Source organism: Rissa tridactyla, chromosome 5 (genome assembly GCF_028500815.1).
Source record: "Rissa tridactyla isolate bRisTri1 chromosome 5, bRisTri1.patW.cur.20221130, whole genome shotgun sequence".
NCBI lineage: Eukaryota > Metazoa > Chordata > Aves > Charadriiformes > Laridae > Rissa > Rissa tridactyla.
In genome coordinates this window covers 78,461,481-78,480,330 of record NC_071470.1, presented here as the reverse complement: position 1 = coordinate 78,480,330, position 18,850 = coordinate 78,461,481, and the positions used below count along the sequence as shown (strand labels likewise).

The 18,850-nt window shown below is 45.4% G+C and overlaps 1 protein-coding gene across 1 annotated transcript in view; it reads left to right on the top strand.

Moving 5' to 3' along the window:
• Positions 1-17,361: 17,361 nt before the first annotated feature.
• Positions 17,362-18,850, top strand: part of ARSJ (arylsulfatase family member J) — a 44,199-nt gene continuing 42,710 nt past the window's right edge. Inside the window, exon 1 of the mRNA XM_054203916.1 lies at positions 17,362-17,786. Coding sequence (XP_054059891.1) covers positions 17,410-17,786 — 377 coding nt within the window. The 5' untranslated portion in view covers positions 17,362-17,409. The remainder of the gene's footprint in view (positions 17,787-18,850) is intronic.

Sequence of the window (18,850 nt, the reverse complement as noted above, 5' to 3'; positions counted from 1 at the left end):
GGAGGAGACAGATTGCTGGAGGCACAATGTGTCGTGCAGTAACTTCCAAAGGGATAATCGTATTAACAGAGAAAATACCGGTGCCAGTTTTACTTTAACTAGTTAAATTTTATGGAGTGCTACTGTCCCTAGCTGCTGCCCTTAACTTTGTATGATTACAAAACCATCTACGGTTTGAAACTGGTTTTATAGTTCACCCTTCTTATAGGCGAACAGCTGGCAAAAAAAATCATTAAATAACGACGCTTAAAATGCAAAATGTGGAAAAAAGATCATAAATATAAAAAACGTAGTTGGTTTTCTTAAGTCTGTGGTAATGACCTCACTGGGTTCTCCAAAATGCAAAATAATCTGGATCTGGGGGGCTGCTCCGAGTGTTGCGAAAGTCATGGAATAACCTCAGTCACGGTGAAATCCCACTGGGAAAGTCATCTTTCGAGCTGATGCTGTCCTAGAGCCGATGATAAATTGGGGCGGGGGTGGTGGTGTGTCCCCCGAAATTCGCATTCTCGCTGCTTTTTCTGGGCGTTGGGACGGAGCCGTTCATACGGCACAACGGGCTGCGACCCAGGTAAGCAACGCGGGAGAAAACATTGTGGCGTCTCGGTGTTGGGCCGGTGTCAGACAAAACCTTTCAAGGTCCCTTCCAACCCAAAACCTTTGTCAGAGCAAGCGCCCCGTGTCCCTAGCACGCAGCTTTCCCTAGCGTAGCTTTTTTGAATTTGTATTTCTTAATTGTGTTAGACAAATTACAGGGGGGCGGGGGCCTAATTGGTGACTAGCGGCTCTTTACAAGGTATAGAAATGACTCGAAGAGAACTTGTGGCGGAAAAATATTTGGAGTCCCATTGCTTCTAATTAAAAGAAGCTACCTATAATTGTTTTCTTGCTAAACTAGCGCAACTCGCCAAGTCAGCACAATCTATTGGAATGATGTTAACTGACTACGTCGGATGTCGGTATGCATCTAAACAGTCTTGGCGCAATCTAAATCAAATTAAGGTCATTTTAACTCTGACTACAAGTGACCTCATGGGGAGTTTAATCCATTTTAACGCTCCCAGCTGCAGCTAACAATTTTCTTGCGTATCCCCAAGCAGACAGCTCTCTGTGCGTTGACGTATCGGAGTTCTGTGGTTCAACAGTCTGTGGAAACCATTGGCCACCTACAGGTGAAGAGAAAGTCCTGTAGTTTGGAAATCACAGGAGGTTGACACGCAAACCTTCAGCGACTATACGCTAAGGGATATAAGAGTCTCTGCTGACAGTGTATTACTTGTTACTATGAGTTAGATCCAACCTTGCGCCCTTAAATCTTTTTACCCACAAAATTTTACCCGAGGGACTCTTTTTCTGAGTATTATGCTGTTCATTGGAAACAGCAGACTTGGATCAAGGCTCCCGATCGAAGTCTGATCAGCACAAGACCTTCCACTTGAGAGTCAATGTGTCCACGGTATTAGTCATAAAATACGGAAAGCAACCAAGCTTCCTGTTTCATGCCAGCAGGCATATTCAGGTTGCTGTATCCGTGGGATTAGGGCCTGCAGCCACGGGATATTTGTTTGGAATGAGCCGTCTAAGAACAGAAGTGAGGATTTGCTCTGTAGTGTTAGTTGTGAGAGGTCTAGTTTACTGGGAACCAAGCAATTGAAACAAACATCTTCATCGGAACGGTTAAAACTAGACAAGAGAGAAAGGAGCTGGTCGCAACCAAGGCTGTTCTGGAAGAGACCTCCTCGTTTTTTGCCTCCTGGTTTCTGACATGACAGGCAATTGCGTTTTCAAGTCGCACGTACAAGGTTGCCAAGTCAATCTTTAATCAGCGGCGGTTCGTATATGAAGCAAACGCAGGGCGCTCTGCTTTTCCGGTAAGCAGCTTGTGCGGTTTGCCTGTATACAGACCACGATTTTTACAGATGAGTTTGGGCATCCAGATCATAATTTGAAGAACTAGTTTTAATCTGTGCATTCTGCTAGTACAATCAAAATACGTTCGGGGGCAAACATGCGTTCAATTAATCAGCGTTTCTGGTTTACCTCAGTCACAGGTCACCCAGCAAATTACACAGCATTTCTTCTTCCTTGTTTGCTCGAAACCTAACATTTTGCTTCTGTGTAAAATAGGTGTCTATTTTTATCATTAACGCTGGCTGTCGTCTTTGGCTTTTGCCTCTGATAAGTATTTCTATCAACAAAAGTCCCCAGAGAGGAACGCAAACAGAAGGTGAAACACAGCTGAATGCTGGACTGCTGGCTTTTACAATTTTGTCACCATCGGAAAATTTACGTATGGGCTCAAGCCTGAGTGCGAGAGAAGAAAGAAACGTGACGTGAGGTTATTCGTGGTAAAAATAGGAGGGGGTGGATGGGTGTTTTACCTTTTTTTTTTTTTTTCTCCTTAAAAAATAAAAAGTTGAAAACGCAGTGCATTAAAAACTCTAATTCAGAAGATGTATAGGAGCCAAACTGTATTAAGCAAACATATTTTTTTTAAAATCCCGTGAAAACTAGATGCCTGACCCACGACCAGAAGGCATAGAGCTTTGGCAATATTATAAATGTTCATGAATACATTTATAATTGCTGACCTTAGAGACAATATTAGAAGGAATTTTCCGTGGTGATAGAGAGACAGCTTGTATCTTACTTTCTCTTTTCCCAAAACCAAAAGAGGAATACAGCTTTAACGGACTTATAAGTATACGTTTCTACGCGTCAGGAAACAAAGGCGTAGACATTCCTTCTCGATTCTTGTCTTTCACACGCTTTTATTGCACAAAATACAATTTATTTTTTTAATTTATGACAATTGTAGGGGTGGAAGTTTAGACCACGCGTGCTATTACTGTGGCCAGATTTCTGCGGTGTTATGGCAGCAGGAGTTATTGGCCTTATAGTGTGGATGAAAGAACCTGTGGAATAGAGAGCGCCAAAAATCAAGAGAAACAACGATTTTTATTTTTTTTTTACCCATGTGTTTTTTATATATAGAGAGATATAAACATGTATGTGTGGAGAGAACGTGTGTGTACATACATTTACGCACACACAAACGTTAACCTACCAGCAACTGCAAATTATCTAAGATTTAGGAACGGAGTTTACCAAATACATATAGTTAAAGTCTATTGCCAGGGTAGAAATGTAGCTTGTAGATCAAATAACTCAAAACTTTTGTAGGTTGATACCAAAACTGCTGACGTTCGGCCGAGTAAATGACAGTTTCTCGCGGCTTTTTCCTCCCTTGCTTGTGGTGATAGTTTCTATTTCACACCATTTCTAAGACCTGTCACTGGGGAATGGGGAAAACAAAGTCGTAAAATTCCCTCTAAGCCGTGGCAATTATTCTAACAAGTGCAGAATCATCACGCTACAGCGGCTTGTGTCATTCCAAGGGCTTCATCCATAGCTCACCCGAGAGAGGACCCTTTTCCGCAGCCTTCAACGGATTTCACTGCAGGCTTTTTCTGGACTAGACTAATTGACCATTCCTTACTCAAAATACGCTCCTCCTGTCTGTGGGCACTGCGCAATAGCATCTCTTCTGTTGCAAAGGAAATGATTTTATTATTATTTTTTTTTCCCCAAGACTGCATTTGGAACTCGGATATTTATTGCGAGCTCCGAGGAAACTGCAAAGAAATAGGAGATGCCTGTTCTATCTTGTGAGCGCTCCTAAAAGAAAAGGAAATGGTTCCTCTGTAGAAACACACGCGGACTTTTGACAATGTGTGTGCTTTGAAGGCTCTGCCCGTTACTTTTTCCGCACGGGGTAGGCATTTGCTTCCCTACGTAACGTGCAACACCGCAAAACTCATGAGGTAGCATTAAAAGTATTACTGTTTGGTGTCTTAGCAAGATTTGTCCCTGGTGGAGCTAAGCTTAATGATACCGTCAGTAGTGCAGGGCTGGGGATGAATATCTGCCTGGGTAATTCATCCCAAACGGGAAAGCGCGGAGACATGAGGTTTTCATTTCAATTACTCCCTATCCGAGGCGGAGGAAACGCTAACCCACCTGGGAGAGCAACGGGATTTTATTGCAGGACGGTGTCTGTCTGAAGTCCTCTCCCCGGAGCGGGGCAGCGTATAAATGAGTCTCGTACAATGCCGCTTGCCTGGAAAGAGGACGAAGGAAGCAGCAATTAATGGGAATAGATAAGAACCGATCTGCACCGAGGTTAGAGGGCGAGATAACAAACCCTGCTGATGAAGCTCCAGTTTGTTTTTGTAGGAAAGGAAAGCTTTCTTTCGGTGGTCTTCCTGAAACAGGGTTTAAGTTTCCTTTTTCCCCACAGCGTTTGGTTTCTCGCGGAGATGTTTCAAAAGGCTGGCGTGTAATTGAAAAGGCAGCCTGATGCGAGCCATTAAACATGCTTGGCAGGAATTTGGAGAGGGGGCTGGCGCTCTTTGGAAGAGAGAATCGGTGGGGCTTCATCCGTGAGCCCGGGACGATGCTGGGGTTGCAGTTAATTAATCCAAGCAGCGATATGTGTGCTATAACCAAAGCAGAACCGCTATAAAGGGGGCTCAGCAAATTCTTAATTTATTACGCTTTCGGTTTGGGGAAGCAGGGGGCTGGTGCGTTTGCAGAAATTCTGGCAATCGTCCGGGCCCAGCTGAAATCCTGTCTCGCGGATGGAAGCTGTTGCTGACTTTCAGAATGTTTGCGAGTTCCCAGGGGAGGCGACAGAAACCCCCCACCTGCAGAACTGGAGCTCATTGTTATTACTTACACTTGCAATAATGCCCTGAGGCTCTAATTTGCATGACACGCTCTTACCCAGCGTTTCAGCTGGAACTTATTGCCCTCTGCAGAATCCAAGAGGTCACGTTTTATGCTTTTTAATTACTAATGGAACTTAATCAGCAATTTTCGCTTGTCCTGGTGTTCAGAACACCCTGCCGCCTACAGATTTTACGTTTCTGCGTGATGCAGCCTTACACTGAATTTCTTTCTGGCCAACTTTTGCGGTATAATTTGATGAATGCGTTCTTTTTCTTCATTACCTTTTGGTTCCTAAGCCACGCTTATTGTCTGCCAAATTAGCTATCCTTTTACCTGATGCTCTACGACACAAAACATACAGTCGTTCTGCTGGATGCTGTAAGTGGCTTTAGTGGTGCAAGGGTGTTTTCGTTTCTTTGGGTTTTTTTTAAGAAGGTTTCCAGGCTTGGATCTGAATCAATGTAAAAATGCCACCTATATGCGTAGCTGCTGTATTAATTTTGGAGAATTGGTGATTTCAGCCTAGATCCTGGGGAAAAAAAAAACAAACAAACAAAAACCACAACCCATTGTTCATAACAAGCACTAGACGTAGCAACACAAGGCAAGGTGAGAGCTGAACAAAACAGTAATTTGTGTCCACCGAGGAGTCTTTTTCCAGTGGGCTATAAACTGGTGGCTCACAAAGCTCTATCTACGCAGCAACTTTAGTGACGTTTACGTGTAGCACGTGTATCTCCAGTTACAGCATGTATCTGTGCCCTACAGGGTCAGCGTGTAGTTAGAAGACAGATAGGTGGTGGAGCCAATCCCGTGGAAGGATTGGCCAAAAAAGCCGAGCAAATGCTGTTCCGTAGACCAGTTCAAATGCTGAACCAGGTCAGGCAAGCGTGCTGGGAAGAAGTTATAAGGAGCAAGAGTTGTAGGTTTGGCACAGACTGGGTCTTGAAGGCGTTCCCTCCGGTTCAGGTCTGGAACACGTTGCTTCAACGCGGTGGCCTTGCCGCTATCCCAGCGACAGCGTTTCCGTGGGTAGACGAAGAGCTCGTTTCTACTAAAGACCTTTCTACGGAGCAATAGAACTTGATTCTTAAAAATGGGAATAACAAACCGAGGAAATTCGCACCACAAAACAGCATAGGTTTTCATATTCGTAATGCGTAACGTATCTTTTGGAATATGCTGTGTTCACATACGCTTAGATAATTTACTAAGTTTTCAGGAAGCGCTATTTTATTTAAATATCAAAAAGAGATTTATAGCACACTTCTGAAAAGCCTCGTGGGGTTTTTTCCCCCCTTTTCTATCACGTTCTGTCTCTTAATGTGTGTTTTGTTTACGGGTGTAAGCAGAGATCTTATGAATGGGTGAGCAAGACAAGTAGTTGCCTCGTGGACTGGACAGTCTCAAATTCAGACTAGAAATAAAATAGAGAAGTTTGAGCGATACTGATCAACAACTGCAGTAGCGCGTCGGGTCTACGATGGATACTCTATAACTTTTAAATTAAGTCTGGGTTTATTTCTAAAATGTGCGCTCAGGCGTTCATAAGAGCGTACATTCAGGGAAGTTCTGTCATCTCTGTTACGTGAGCTGCTGCGGAAACGATCACGGTGGGCACTTTCAGCTTCAAAATCTATAAATAAAGCTAAACCTTACCGTCTTCACTAAGTGCAGCTGTGAGGGCTCTGAAGACCTCGCTATTAAACTCACTCCCAGGAAACAAAGCCAAGGAAAGTTCTTACAGTATGTACTTACACAACGCAAAATAGTATCGCTGGAAGGTACTAGTTCTCTTGTGCTATCAAATAAACAGCAATTAATGATATACGTACAAATTAGCCCTATAACAAGGGGATATGTGTCCTGAAAAGGAACGTTTTAATTTTTTTTTTATTAATACGCTTTTTAACAACACTTTCTGGATGAGGAGAAGCTAAATAAACTTGAACTCTTCGGTAGCCTTCTCTTAAAGACTGGAAGGACATCATGGTCACTCATAAAGTCCTGAATCCTGGGGGGAATTTTTCAGTATGAGGGTGGTGAGTCCCTGGCCCAGGTTGCCCAGAGAAGCTGTGGCTGCCCCATCCCTGGAGGGGTTCAAGGCCAGGTTGGACGGGGCTTGGGGCAACCTGGTCTAGTTGAAGATGTCCCTGCCCAGGGCAGGGGGGTGGAACGGGATGGACTTTAAGGTGCCTTCCAACCCAACCCGTTCTGTAGATACTGAACGGTTATTCATCCTGTCGTGCAATCCAAGAAAAAGGGATGCAGAGCAATCCAGCGGGCAGCGGTTTTAAAATAAATAGAAGGTGGCGCTTCTCACAGCGCGTTAGCCAAATGGTGAGACTCGCACCAAAGGTGGCTGCAAGATCAAAGATACGGACAGGTTTAATATAAAACTATATCATTTCCTTTTCAATTATTGATTGTGACACAACTTCTAACTCAGGGAAATCCCCAAACTGCTGGTTGCTGAAGGAGCCCACTCCTTACACCAGAGGTGTTTGTTAGCGGCTCTAGGGAGAGAAGGATGCGCCATGTCAGGCTTCGTTGCTTTTTTCCGGAGCCTGCAGAAGCCGTGCAGTTAGCATTTTTGCGATTTGACTGGTTAGTTCTGCTTCTGAGTTTAGCCCTATTGTTTGGTTTGTGAATAGCTCCAATTCCTGAAATACGTAGATGACATTTATGATAGATTAACCTAACGCTTTTCTACAGTAATGACATTCCAGCAGTTAACAACTCCGAGCAAGAAACCAGCTGAACTAAAGGACCCGGGTGAATTTGAGTGAGGTGTTGGGGTGGGTTTGGGTGTTTGGCAGTTTTTGTTGTTGTTTGTTCTTTTTTTTTTTTTTAAGGATATTAGCAACCCAAGAGCATTTTCCTGTACAACCTATGACCTCTTTGCGTTTTCTTTATTGACTTTCCTCCCTAAATGTATAGTTAGTGACGTCAACAGTTCGGTCCTCAAATAAGCAAACAAAATCTCAGAAAAGCAACAGCAATTGTTCTGTTCAATACATCTGTCGTAATTTCATTCAGCGGCTTAATGTCGTTGTCCCCCCCCCGCCCCCAGCCCCACTGACAGACACCTCCTTTGGCAGGAGAGCGGCGAGGTGATTGTTCCACCTACCCTTGAAGTGGCAAAAAATTCAAGCATTTCGCACGACTCCTTTGCACCGTTCGCTCTCAGCTTAGAGAAAAAAAAAAGTCAGAAAAATCTCACTGAGAAATTTACTGTTGTTTTTAACTTTCTACCTTCGTACGCTTAACCAGGGGTCAAAACGCAGACGTCGTCGTTACACAAATCGTCACGGCCCGTAATCCATCTTGTGCGTTCAAAAGATAATATTCTGAAGGGCTGCAAGATTTTAGTTGAGTTTGAATAGTACTTTCCTGCTAATCTATAGGAATCCTAGCCTAAGACACTGCTGCCCAGAGCAAAAAAGGTGGGTTTTTTCCCTCCACTTGCAATAAAAGAATTGAGAAGTGGATGAAAGGATGCACTTGATCCAGTATTGTTCATGTGAGTTATACGTTCTGGGAGCGAGAGCCCAGTTAACTATTCCGTTATGGTTTTTTAGCATGTTCTGTTATGCTTTTTTAGCATACTCTCTGAGATTTTTTGTGCTTAATCTTCCACGTCGATAAAATAAAAATTCATCCATACCATGGTTCAGCAGACACTTGCCCGTATCGTATACGCTCCCTCCCTCATCAGTATGGAAGCAGGTGCGCTAATTTAAAAAAAAAAGAAAAAGTTCTTTCTTACATCAAATTGACTCAGGACCTTTTAGAGATTTTCGTAGGAAACAACGACCCACGCTGGCGTTCCGCTGAGCAACTTGCCAGGCTGAAAAACAACACCCATACGCAAGAGAAACTGTACGATGGGTGTTACGACGTAGGAAGGCAGGGGGTTTCAGACCGGCGTGAAGAATGATGGCTGTGAGAGCACAAGTTTAAAGGAGAGAGGAGTTATTATTGCTTTAAGCTTTTGAAAATGGCATACTTTAAATTCCAGGCAGGTATTTCTGGTCGCCGCTGTATTCTTTTAGCACAAATTGAATGTAAACATCCGCAAACGCTTATGCTTCAGTCTGCTGCTTAGTATTTTCCAGTATTAGCCTAGAACCCACGCAAATCAACACAACTACCGTGTTTTAAAGAGTCTCTATGTAGTTGAGTCTAGAGTAAAGAGTGGCATAGTAGTCTAGAGTCCGGAGTAAAGAGTCTATACGTACTATATATAGTACAAAATGAGGGCCGGCACAACTCTGATAATTCCAACTGGGTATTTAAAATGTCATTTTCCACATTTGTTTTTTTCCCAGCCAGAGGAACCAATAGCATAAAAAAAAAAAAAAAAGTTAAACTGATGAGATAACAGAATTTCCAGTCGACCTATATTTAATAACAATCTTAAATCTGCAGGCCTGTTGTCAGACCTTGTCAAGCCACTAGATACGGCTTTGCCATACGCTAAGGCTCGGCCATCTCTGTTAACGACTACTGTCTTTTTACATACCCGTGACCACTTAGTGCACGTTACCTTTCCGGGGGCATTTTTCTTGGTATAACACTGCATTCTGCAACCGCTGCCAAGTAAGCAGTGACTATTTCCCGAAATATTTCTCTGCAAATCTTGAATCTCCTCAGTCGTGCGTAGCTTTTTTCTTTGTCTGATTAGTTTTCAAGCATCCTCACGTCCTCGGTGACACTGAAATACTTTTCTAACAGCATATTTTTCAGTTCAGGCACGATTGTTTTCATTTTTCACCAAATAAAATGTCAGCGCTGGACAATTTGTCCTGCACTGGGGCTTTTGTGTGTACGGCACTGTTATATTCAATCACATCTTTGTTAGAAACGCTCTTTGGGGGGGCGGCAGGGCATGAGAAGGATAGTGCTGTAGGGATAGTGGGAGTGGTAAAGGCGTAAGAGAAATCAAACTTAAATGTGTTCATCTTTAGCTCTAAGTCAACTTGTCCAATAGGCGACCGGTAACAGATGTCCAAGAGTTTTCTATATTTATAAATTTGTTTATGAGCTTTACTTGAATATTAGGACTCGACCAAGCAATCCTGTCGTACTGCATCATTTACGAAACTTTAAAAGCCACATCTGTGAAATACCGTTTCCACGGCCGTTGCCCTGCTCTAGTTGGGCTAAATTGTTGCAGCGGCTGATTTGTCCCATTCTGGGATGAATTCTCATTCACCTTCCCAGGCTGCAGCCACGCAAACCAAATTGTGTTTCTCCTCTTTAGCGAATGTACGAGGAACCATTAAAATTCCATTTGTGCGTGCCCCTCCTGGAACTTTTCTGACTGGTGAGTCGTTTTGAATTACGTGTGAAAGAGGGAAATAATGTCGTCGATTTATAGCAGCAGCCAGGTAGAGGAAAGAAGGGAGGGAAGTGGGTAGAGCGGGTGGGACAAGCCCTGCTTCCAGGCTCACCACCATAAACGCCATCTCCTGTTCAGTGGGTCTAGCAAGGACGGTAGAGGTGAAGCTGGAGAAGGGAAGAAGAGAAACAAACGGCACGAGGTTCCGTTAGCGCTGTGCAAACGAAACGATTCAGGGAGTCTGCCTGGTAGAAAACAGCAACGGAAGAAAAGGCGTTGCACTAGTGTGCGCCTAGAACGTCAGGAACGGCAGCGAATTGCACGTCGAGGGATGTGGTTTAGTGGTGACTTGGCAGCGTTAGGCTAACAGTTGATCTTAAAGGCCTCTTCCGACCTTCTGTGACCTTCGGCTCATTGCAATTCGTGGCCGTTCCTCGCAGAAAAGGGAAATTTCCAGAGGGTCTGAAGCCAGTATCTTCTTTAACAGGAGTTCTAACAGTTGCATAGCCTGAAAAGTTTGTAGATTCCTAAGAGGCCAGCAACCGCTAAAATGTTTTAGGGATGGACAAAACTATAAATATCAAAGTAGATGCGGGTGGTGCCAGAATATTTGTCGCCATTTTTAAACACATCTGAAAGGACGCAACCGGTATTGGCTCTATATCCAAAAGAACTAAGGAAAACCGCTGGCAGAAGTGTAACATTGAGACTATTGAAATGAAGAATGACGAGTGTCTCTCATCTGTGGAAATTCTTCCCCGTTGCCCTCCAGGTGAGGACGGTAACTATAGGAAGCACTTAGTGCATGCGAACGTATTTGTATGTGTTATAATTACGTTGTAACCTCCCTTTTGGTCAGGCACAGCTGGTTGAACCATGCGGCCTTCTGAAAATTTATTTAGATTTAATTGCCAATCGTTATGAGCTATAATTAACGCTTATTACCAAAGTAATCTCTGACATCACAAAGTTCTGCATGCATGACCTGGAAGCCTGCATTTGGTATAGCAGTGAGTCATCCAAATGCCGTTTCTAGTATTTAACAGCTATTTCAAACATCCTGAGCCTTACAAGCGCTTCTTTAGCGTTCTTCCTTCTGAAGACCTCATAGAGTTCCAAGTTAAAAGCATCCCTCCCCCTTAAAGCTCGCATTAGGAAGGGACAGCTTTGTTGCAGCTGTGCACCCTTCACCTTGACCCCAAATACTTCGCGATACTTGGAATTATATTTCTCTACGGTTGTACCCTTTTGACCAGTCTGTATTTTCAGCTTTACCGTTGTCTGGAAATGACAGGCAGTTGGTAAAACACTTACAGCAGGCTGCGGTATTATCCCTCGTAAACTTAGAAAAGATTTTTTTTTTTTTTGCTTTACAAAGATTTCTCTTGCGCTGTAAAACTTCAGTTATTCTGAAAAGATCCATCCCGTTTAAATTTTCTAGATTTATGTTGCATTATAAGGTCATGCCTTGCCCCAGTTCTCTTGCTCTGGCCTTTTGAACTTGCACTGATATTAAGACAAGTTTTAAACAAGACAGGTGACCTCGTGTGTAAAAACCCCGTGATCTAGGAACAAATGAGACTGTTCCTTCTGTAGTGTTTGTGGCAAGGAAACCGCGTTGGAGATTACAGCTGCTCTCTGAGAAAGCGATTTTAACAATAGCGTGCCAAATCTTCAAAGCAGGAACATGCCGATGGCTATGGCAGCCTCCAAATGCGCGCTGTAACCTACTCCGATTTATTTGGCTTTTCGCAAAACTCCATAAAGCCAGAAAAATGTCCACGCCCCTGACTCACAACATCCAGACCGTAGCGTTAAAAAAAAAATTGTAAAAGGAGATTTTGTGTCTACATTTGTATCTGAGGTTAAGGGCGGCCTTAACTGAGAACTCGCGCTGTTACGGCAGAAACCCACCAACAGCGGGTTCATTAGTGGTGAGCCAAAGAGTCTCTCTGCCCAAGGATGCTTCTTGTGGATTTATGCGTATCGGTGCCGTATCAGGGATGTGGGTCCGTGGCCAAGCGTGGCTGTGACAGGCCACCAAGCGGGGGGCTATAAAGCCTGATCGCTTCCTGGTCTTGAGCGGTGCCTGGGATGATGTGCAGAAACTCATGTGAGGGAGCTGCTCCGTTGGCCGTGCAAAATAAATTATTCTATCCTCATCCTTGGGACAGCCAAATTCTCTTTTGCCGTTACAACTGAGAAGCCCTAGCTGCGAATAGATGGTGTAAATGCAGCAAATGCAGCTCCTTGGCTTCATAATCGGTCGGTAAATCTAATTACCATGCGGTGGCACAGCCACTTCGCGTTACGAGGGCTTCTATCATCTCAGATGTCACTGAGAACCGTGTGCCCCTTTGTTCAGGAAGGACTTTGCCTGGCATCTGCTACTAAAATGTCCCCTTTTCCTCGGGAAGCATCTCATCCAGCTGCTGTTTCCAGAAGCCGTTGTTTCAGTAGGACTACACAAATTTAAAGACTTGGTTCTGTTTCATTTGGGATCACGAACCTCCCGTAGCTGGGAAATGAGAGGGTCCGCCGGGAAGGCAACCACCAGCTCTGAAGTTGCGTTGTTTCAGTCATTACAGGGACTGAGATGAGAGGTATATGTGAGGGCAAATCCTGAATTTCCAGAATGGCTTTATCGGCACCAGTTGAGCGACTGCACATTTACATCACCGCAGGCAGCTGAGGTCAGAATCTGGAGCTTTGCCTAGGAACACGGCAGGGAACTGAGGAAAATCTGCGTTAAATATAGAATAAGTTAACAGCAAAGTTCTGGTTATGTCATCACAAAGCAGGGAGTGAGCCATGGGTGGAATCTGATAATTCACAAGTAGCACATCTGTAAACTAATTACCAGGGTCCACCAATGAAGGCGAAGGGAATGAGGTAAGTCCCGTGACTCACCGGGTTTTCATTCGTGTTTCTCAGAGGCTGTTTCCAGCGATGAGTGCCTGGCGAAAGCACGGCATCCACCTGGGAAGCAGCACGCAGGGAAGTCCTGCCTTTTCCCCTTCCCCACCGGGAAGGTACGCTGAGGACAGGGGCGTGCAAAAAATCAGCCGGGGTAAAAAGAAAATGCCTAGTTACGTCTCCTGCTCTTGGAGATGTGAAGAATATTGACCGCGTGTAGGCCAAAGCCCGCTTTGCGCTTACTACAGTTGTAGCTATTAAGCTAAAAATAGCCGTTCAAAAAGCCGTTCTTGAAGCAGATGAAGTTTTCTGGCCTCAGGCATGCACTGGAATGCACATCCTGAATTACAGCCTTGCTTGTTCCTGAAGGTACGAAGAAACGTGTAGCGTCCAACGAGTAAGAATCACCTTTCTAAGACTGAACTAAGTGTTAGAAGAAAAGTTATAATCTTATCACAGGAGGTTTAGCACTTGAATCTATTTTTTTTTCTATAAACTGTCTTCTCAAGACCTCATTTACAATTATGGTTCCTGCTTCTCTTGTTTAAAACAGCTTTCCCCCCCCCCCCCCAAAAAAAAAAATCCCTCTAGATTCCCTGTTCCTTGAACCTGACCCAGTCCAGCAGCAAGCGGCTTGGCAGCGTGAAGGGAATCCTATTCTCATGGCTTGGAGACATCCCTCGGAGTCACATCTCCCGGGACCGTTCCTCAGAGCCCGGGCTTGGGACAGAAACCCCTTCAACCAGGCTCATTCTTTGCTGCCTGTGCTAGTGTTGACTACGTCGTGATTGGCTTGGATGGAACCGTCTCCTTTAATTTATTTTTTTTTTAAAGGAACAGTCTCCTTTCACTTTTTATTTTTGTTTGTTGAAGGCGCCATCTCCTTTAATTTTTCAGCTGCACTTAACTTTTTATGAAGCTGCTATCTTCTTGGGCTTATATTTGCGTGTCAAATATGTCTCAGAAAGGTCAGCCTGACCTGAAACAAGTAGAAAGGGGCATGTTCTACAGCCCCTACCTTGGCCAAAGAGAACTGCGGATGAGCCTTCAACTAAAGTCATCCTCTCCGCACGTGTTTAACGGAGTTAATTTTATGGTCTCGATACACGCGGATACACAATACACATAACAAGTACTGAATACGCCTAGCAAGTACTAAAAATATATCATTTCCTAGTGATATAATAAATTCAATTTTAACTACTGTATATTTGAATTCATATATTCACTGCACTCAACTTTAAATACCTACGAAGGCTCTGTATTTTTTTTTGTTTTTCCCCAAGGGAAGAGCCCTTCCTCCAGCTTTCACAACTTTTCTGTTCCTTCTTTCACCGAGCATCCTGAACGGGCTGTATACACCGGGAGCGTCTGCAAATATTCTCTGAAGTGGAATATTAATAGCACGTTATCTTCCAAGGCCTCTTTTACTTGAAAGGTCAGCAGAGTATTTTGCTGACGTTAAGCGTCCTTTTGTTTTTACAAAAACGTGAAGAGAAAAAAAAAAAAAAAAAAAAGGGGAATGAAACGACGACTGAAATAAATAGGACGATGACTAGCAGGGATTGGTATGGTTAACGGGGCGCTGCCAGAAAGGCAGCACTGGAAAAATCAAATCTCCTGCTCTCCGCTAATGGCTGTGCTCTGTAGGGAGGGAAACTCTGTTGCATCTGCGTAATGATGGATTTTTATATTTTTTTTTTTTCTACTATTCAAACAATCTTAATTCCAAACTCGCTTTCAGCCGAGTCTGTAGTTCTGCTCACCGACGTTGGTCACCTCCTCGGGAACGGTCCCCTGTAGGCAGCCTCCTGCCAATCTCAGTGTTTTGGATGTGTTTTTATTTTTATTGTAAAAGCAAATTCCTATCTAGCGAGTTACAGAAAACAATATGCGGGTACCATAATGCACGGCTTGTATCGTAAGTGTACCGTGACAGGTGCTGGTTGGTATCGTTAAAACAAACAAAAGTATTAATGAAAAATACATTCAACCACTAGAAAACGTGTATAAATTTGATCAGATATTTAGCGTGATGCTCTACTGTTGGCCTGAGCCTGTGGCGCTATTACAGCTTATATTAAAAGGACGTCATATTTTTGCTTGCCGTTCTTGCTGTACATGGGTTAACGGCAAAACAGCATTACTAATCCAATTTGCGTTTTACCATTTATAGTTTTTAGGTTTCTATATGCATTCTTCTGGTCTTGTAAGCGCGGGGGGAAAAAGCAGGAGTAAAAAAATTTGAATAGAGAATTCTTTTAAAGGGAATGTCATTTCAATAGAGGAAAATTTTAAGGCTTTCTTCAGTTTAAGGTTTTGGAAGGTCGTGGGTTTTTTGGCTTTTTTTTTTTTTTTTTTTTTTGAAAAGAGCTTGCGTGAAGCGAGCTGTGAAGTTCCTCTGCTTTCAGAAGATGACGTTCTGCCTCAGGAGTTAAACTTTGTAGGTTTTACAACGCAGATGTAATTTTATCAGTATCGCTTTCCAGTGTGGGCAAGCCCTGAGGTAGCGCGTTAAAATCACTAAATCCGCTTCTTACTTCCACGTTCTCCCTACTGCAGCCTTATAAACTGCAACGCAACGCTCCGTTATTTCTGAATAGCTCTTTTTCAGGGGCAGTTTTAGAGGGGGGACGTTTCTGTTCGCATTAGGTTGCGCAACATCAGTTAGATTCGACCCAAACTAAGGTTTCCTCAAGACGGTGTGACTTTGTATTTTTCTCCCTAGAAGGACACCACCAAGTGCTGTTGCGAACGGAATTACGTTTGTGCAGACATCTAGGCAGGCAAAATCCAGATGCTTGCGTTAGACGATGTTATTGAAGGTAATTAAAGTGCGTAAACCAACTTGTTATCTAATACGCACACTATGGATACGGGTTAAGGAGCCGCTCCGTGTCCATTTAGTGTGTGGAAACGTCTTTGAAGGAGCAGGAAGGTGTACCTGGGAGAAAAATATTAACTCTAGGAACCGTTAAATTGACTGTCGTCCCGTGCCGTCTCTTCTGGCAGGATAATAAAGTTAGGAACTTTTAATTAGAGAAGCTGCTCCAGTGGTTGTGCTCCCTGCTCCCTCCCCATCCAAAAAAATTCTTGTGTTCTACAGAAAGCTCTTTCGAGGCGGTATTACTCAGAGCCAGGGGGAGCAGAGGGAACTTTTTAAGAGTACTAAGACTTTACTTTTAAGAGCAGTACTAAACTTTCAGTACTAGAATCCATCAGATTTTAGGAAAGGGAGATGGAAGCGTTCCTGCGGGGAGGGATAATGGCCGGGCCTGTCTCTTCTCAGGGCCCAGCCGGAGCCCTGAATACAGGATTTCATCCCGGTGGCTGTTTAAGAGTTAATGCTTTATAAAAGCTAGTTTGTCTAAAAGTTGTTGCTGTCGCGATGACTCGCGTTAGACAGGTCAAACCTGCACCTTTACTGCAGTTCATCGCGCATGAATGCGGAGTTCCTGCGTGCTGCGGCGTCTTTCGGGACTTGGGGTGAAGTCGCCTTTTGCAACGGCAGCACATTGCGCTACTTTAACCCAAATTTTCAAAAAAACCGATAGGACTTCGAAAAGGCGCGTTCCTCCCATTTGCCACAGCCTGACCAGAATTGGGAGGGTTCGGGCTTTCGGGACCGGTTTGTGGCTGAAAACAAATCCCGGTACGTTCATACCTTCCAGATGTTTGCGGCGATTTCAGAAAACACTTAAAAACAATCAATATTTCGGGGTGGGGGGAAGGGAAGGGAAGGGAAGGAGGGCAAAACGACCACCTAGCTTCGGGAAGGAGAGGTGGGACTCGCCGGCGGGGCTGCCCTTTGGAGCCTGAGGCGGCGGGGGGGGGGGTCGCCTCCGAAATACGGGGAGGGGAGGGATGGGAAGAAGAAGAAGAAGAAAGCAAGGAAGAAGTTGCCGGGGAAAAACGAGAGGGGGGGAAAGGAGATGGGTTTGCAGAGGGGGAGCCGGAGGGGAGGGGCGGGGATGGGGCCGGGGCGGGAGCGGCCCGGCAGCGCCGGAGGGGGCGGGCGGAGCGGGCGGCGGGGCCGAGGCGGGAGAGGGGGGGGGGGGGGGGGGGGGCGGTGGAGGCGGCCCGGCCCGGTCCGGGTCGCCTCTGGACTCGCCCCGCCATGGGCACCCACCCCGGGGATGCTGTGAGCCCCGGAGGGGCCCTGCTCGCCTATCCGGTACCGCCACCAGCCCCGGGCCTCCGTCGCCGGAGTTGTTGGAAGTTGGCGGTGGCTACCGTGAGCCGGGCTGCTCGCCACCTCCCCGCCCGGCGGGATCCCTGACGGCGCCCCCCCCCCCGGAGACTCTCTCGGTTTGTTAGGGTTTTTTTGTTTTGTTTTGTTTTTTTTTTAAGTTTTTGCGTGTGTGAGTTTTTATTATTCTTTTTCCCCTTCCGTCCCGCCCCTGCCGCAGCCGAGGCGGATGGCCGGCGGTGGGCGCAGCTGGCCCCGCCGCCTCGGCCCCGGGAAGATGCTGGCCCTGGGGCTGCTGGCCGGCCTCTCGGTCCTCAGCCTCCTGACTTACGGCTACCTGTCCTGGGACAGCCTCCGGCTCGGCCCCGGGGAGACGGAGGCGATGAGGAAAGGGCCGGGAGAGGGGCCGGGGGCCGGCGACCCCGGCTCGCAGCCTCACATCGTCTTCATCCTGGCCGACGATCAGGGATTCCGAGACGTTGGGTACCACGGCTCGGAGATCAGGACGCCCACTCTGGACAAGCTAGCTGCTGAAGGGGTTAAACTGGAGAACTATTATGTTCAGCCTATGTGCACGCCATCCAGAAGCCAATTTATCACTGGAAAGTAAGTTTACTGCTACTTCATCGTTCCCGTCACCGGCTTAAACGCCGTTGAAAAGAGCACGAGCCTGGCTACGTACGCCTCTGTCGTAGCCTGTAGGTTTTCTGATTCACTTAAAAACCGTGGCATTAAACAGACTTGCTAATATGTTTGAAATAGCGAAATAAAAACTGGCGCCGGGCGAGCCAATAAGGATTGAGCACCGCGAGCTACCCCTGCGAGGGCTATAGTGCGTTTCCATCTACTGCGGTACTAACGTACGTGCTAGTTGTCAAGTAACGCCGCTGTCACTGAGAAGAGATCTGCTTAGATTTTCTGTGCGCTTTCAGAATGATTTCCAGGAGGAATCGGTGTTGGGGAGCCAAAAACGTTGCGTTTTCTCCGGTGCGTTCATTGCAGCCGGCACGTTGGGTCACCGGTCTCACCGAACCTTGCACTTAACGCGACTTCTCGCTGAGGGTTATATTGAATTTCGGAGGTGATGCCCCGGTGTGTCACGTGGGGATGAGCGCGGGGAAGCCAGGCTCTCGTTCGGGATCCTCTGAGCTGTGGTATCGCTCTTGGCATGACGCGGTTGCGGCTTTGCAAACGATTGGAAACTTTTAAGCTGGTAAAATAGGTGCCTTACCAAGACTGTGCGAGCAGTGGGTTGGTATCGTGTGCTTTGCCATCTCTGGTAAATTGGGGTTTAGTGTGGTCTATTAAGTAATTAACCAATTACCCAACCTAAGGGCTTTCTTACATGTGAAAGTTAATAAGGATTAAGGCTGGGGATGTGTTTGTGTGTGTGTGTGTGTGTTGCATTTTAACTGTAGGAACGGTTCCCAAGCGTGGACACATTTACTCTGGAACAAAACCACCTTGTTTCTGTTTAGCGTAACTCGCTTTGACAGGAACAGAGAACCCTTAAGAGAGCAAAACAACATGAGAGGAAGAAAAGTTACTCGGTTTATTTTCTCCTTTCCTTCAGTATAAACAGGAACAAGACAATGTTAATATTGCTGGTAAAAGAAACACATGTTTAACTAAAACAAGCAACTGGCCTGGTGTTTTGCATCTCCATATGG